The following is a 1,059-nucleotide window of genomic DNA, read 5'->3' on the forward strand; positions in this document are numbered from 1 at the left end:
GGGGGAGGGAGCGCGTTGGGGCTGGGGAGTGGAGAGCTGGTGTGGTGGTGTGGGTGTGCTGGGCTCACTCTTGAAGTAGAAGAGGGCGCGCTGAGAGTCGCTGACGATGAAGAAGCGCTTCTGCCAGCGCCAGCCCTGTGTGGGAGGGGAGGTGGGTTAACGGCGTGGAGGTGTGCGTTTGCGACGCGCGCGTGGATGAGGTCGCAAGGCTGCCTCTCTCGGCACACAACCAACCAAAGCGCCACTGCAGTCACACCTCAGACCCTTCAATTCGTTGAGACGCCGTCAGAAAGGCGGTTGATTGCGACGTTGAGCGAGTCGGCACCGACGAAGCGACAAGCAACCACCACACCCTCCTACGCGCCCCGTCTGTCCGCCCAAAACGCCCCCGTCCCCACCAGCCGCAGCGCCACCACGCAGCCGCCGCTGCCGCCGCCCGCAAGGCAGCCGGCCCTGCGGGCCCCGCGCAGCAGGCCCCAGGGGTCACAACTTCCCCTCCTCACCGCCCCCACCTGCACCGGCAAGCTGCCCCTGGCGCTGTCCTCGTTGACTTGTTTGTCCAGATGCCCGGCCAAGTAGTCCGCGGGGTCGGCCAGGCTGGACAGGTTGATGCCGCCCCCGCCGCTGGGCCGGCCCGTGGGCACCACCGCGCCCGGCGCGCCTGGCTGCTGCTGCTGCTGCGGCGGCGTCGGCGTTGGCGGCCCCTGCAGCCGTCGCGAGGCGGGCACGGCGGGGTGAGGCGGCGGGACGGGGGACCATGTCGGATTGTGGCGCGAGGCTGGGTGCGCCACAGTTCTCTCGGAACATGGGCGATGGATGGCCTTGTGGCGAACCTAAACCCCAAGAACCGCCCTGTAAAATCATCAGAGCGCCCAGAGCTGTTTCCGAGCTGCCAAGCCGCCCCGCACCTGTGCGCCGCTGACGCCCAGCAAGCCGGCGATCCCTTTCTTCTTCCCGGCCTGCTGCGCCTCCCCCTTGGCCAGCGCCTGCTGCAGCAGCGCCTGCTGCTGGCTGGCGGCGTAGCGGCGGCTCATGGTGTAGCGGAAGAAGCCGGCGGTT

At 69.1% G+C, this 1,059-nt stretch overlaps 1 protein-coding gene across 1 annotated transcript in view; it reads right to left on the bottom strand.

The window, feature by feature from the left end:
* The window catches only part of MNEG_16501 (dynamin-related GTPase), a gene marked incomplete at both ends in the record, with an annotated part of 1,745 nt that extends 711 nt beyond the window's left edge, over positions 1 to 1,034 (bottom strand). Inside the window, 3 exons of the mRNA XM_014035029.1 lie at positions 69 to 135; positions 513 to 704; positions 909 to 1,034. Of these exons, the coding sequence (XP_013890483.1) occupies positions 69 to 135; positions 513 to 704; positions 909 to 1,034 (385 nt within the window). The remainder of the gene's footprint in view (positions 1 to 68; positions 136 to 512; positions 705 to 908) is intronic.
* Between the last annotated feature and the right edge of the window lie 25 nt (positions 1,035 to 1,059).

This window comes from Monoraphidium neglectum (genome assembly GCF_000611645.1).
Source record: "Monoraphidium neglectum strain SAG 48.87 unplaced genomic scaffold scaffold06435, whole genome shotgun sequence".
In the NCBI taxonomy this organism is placed as follows: domain Eukaryota; kingdom Viridiplantae; phylum Chlorophyta; class Chlorophyceae; order Sphaeropleales; family Selenastraceae; genus Monoraphidium; species Monoraphidium neglectum.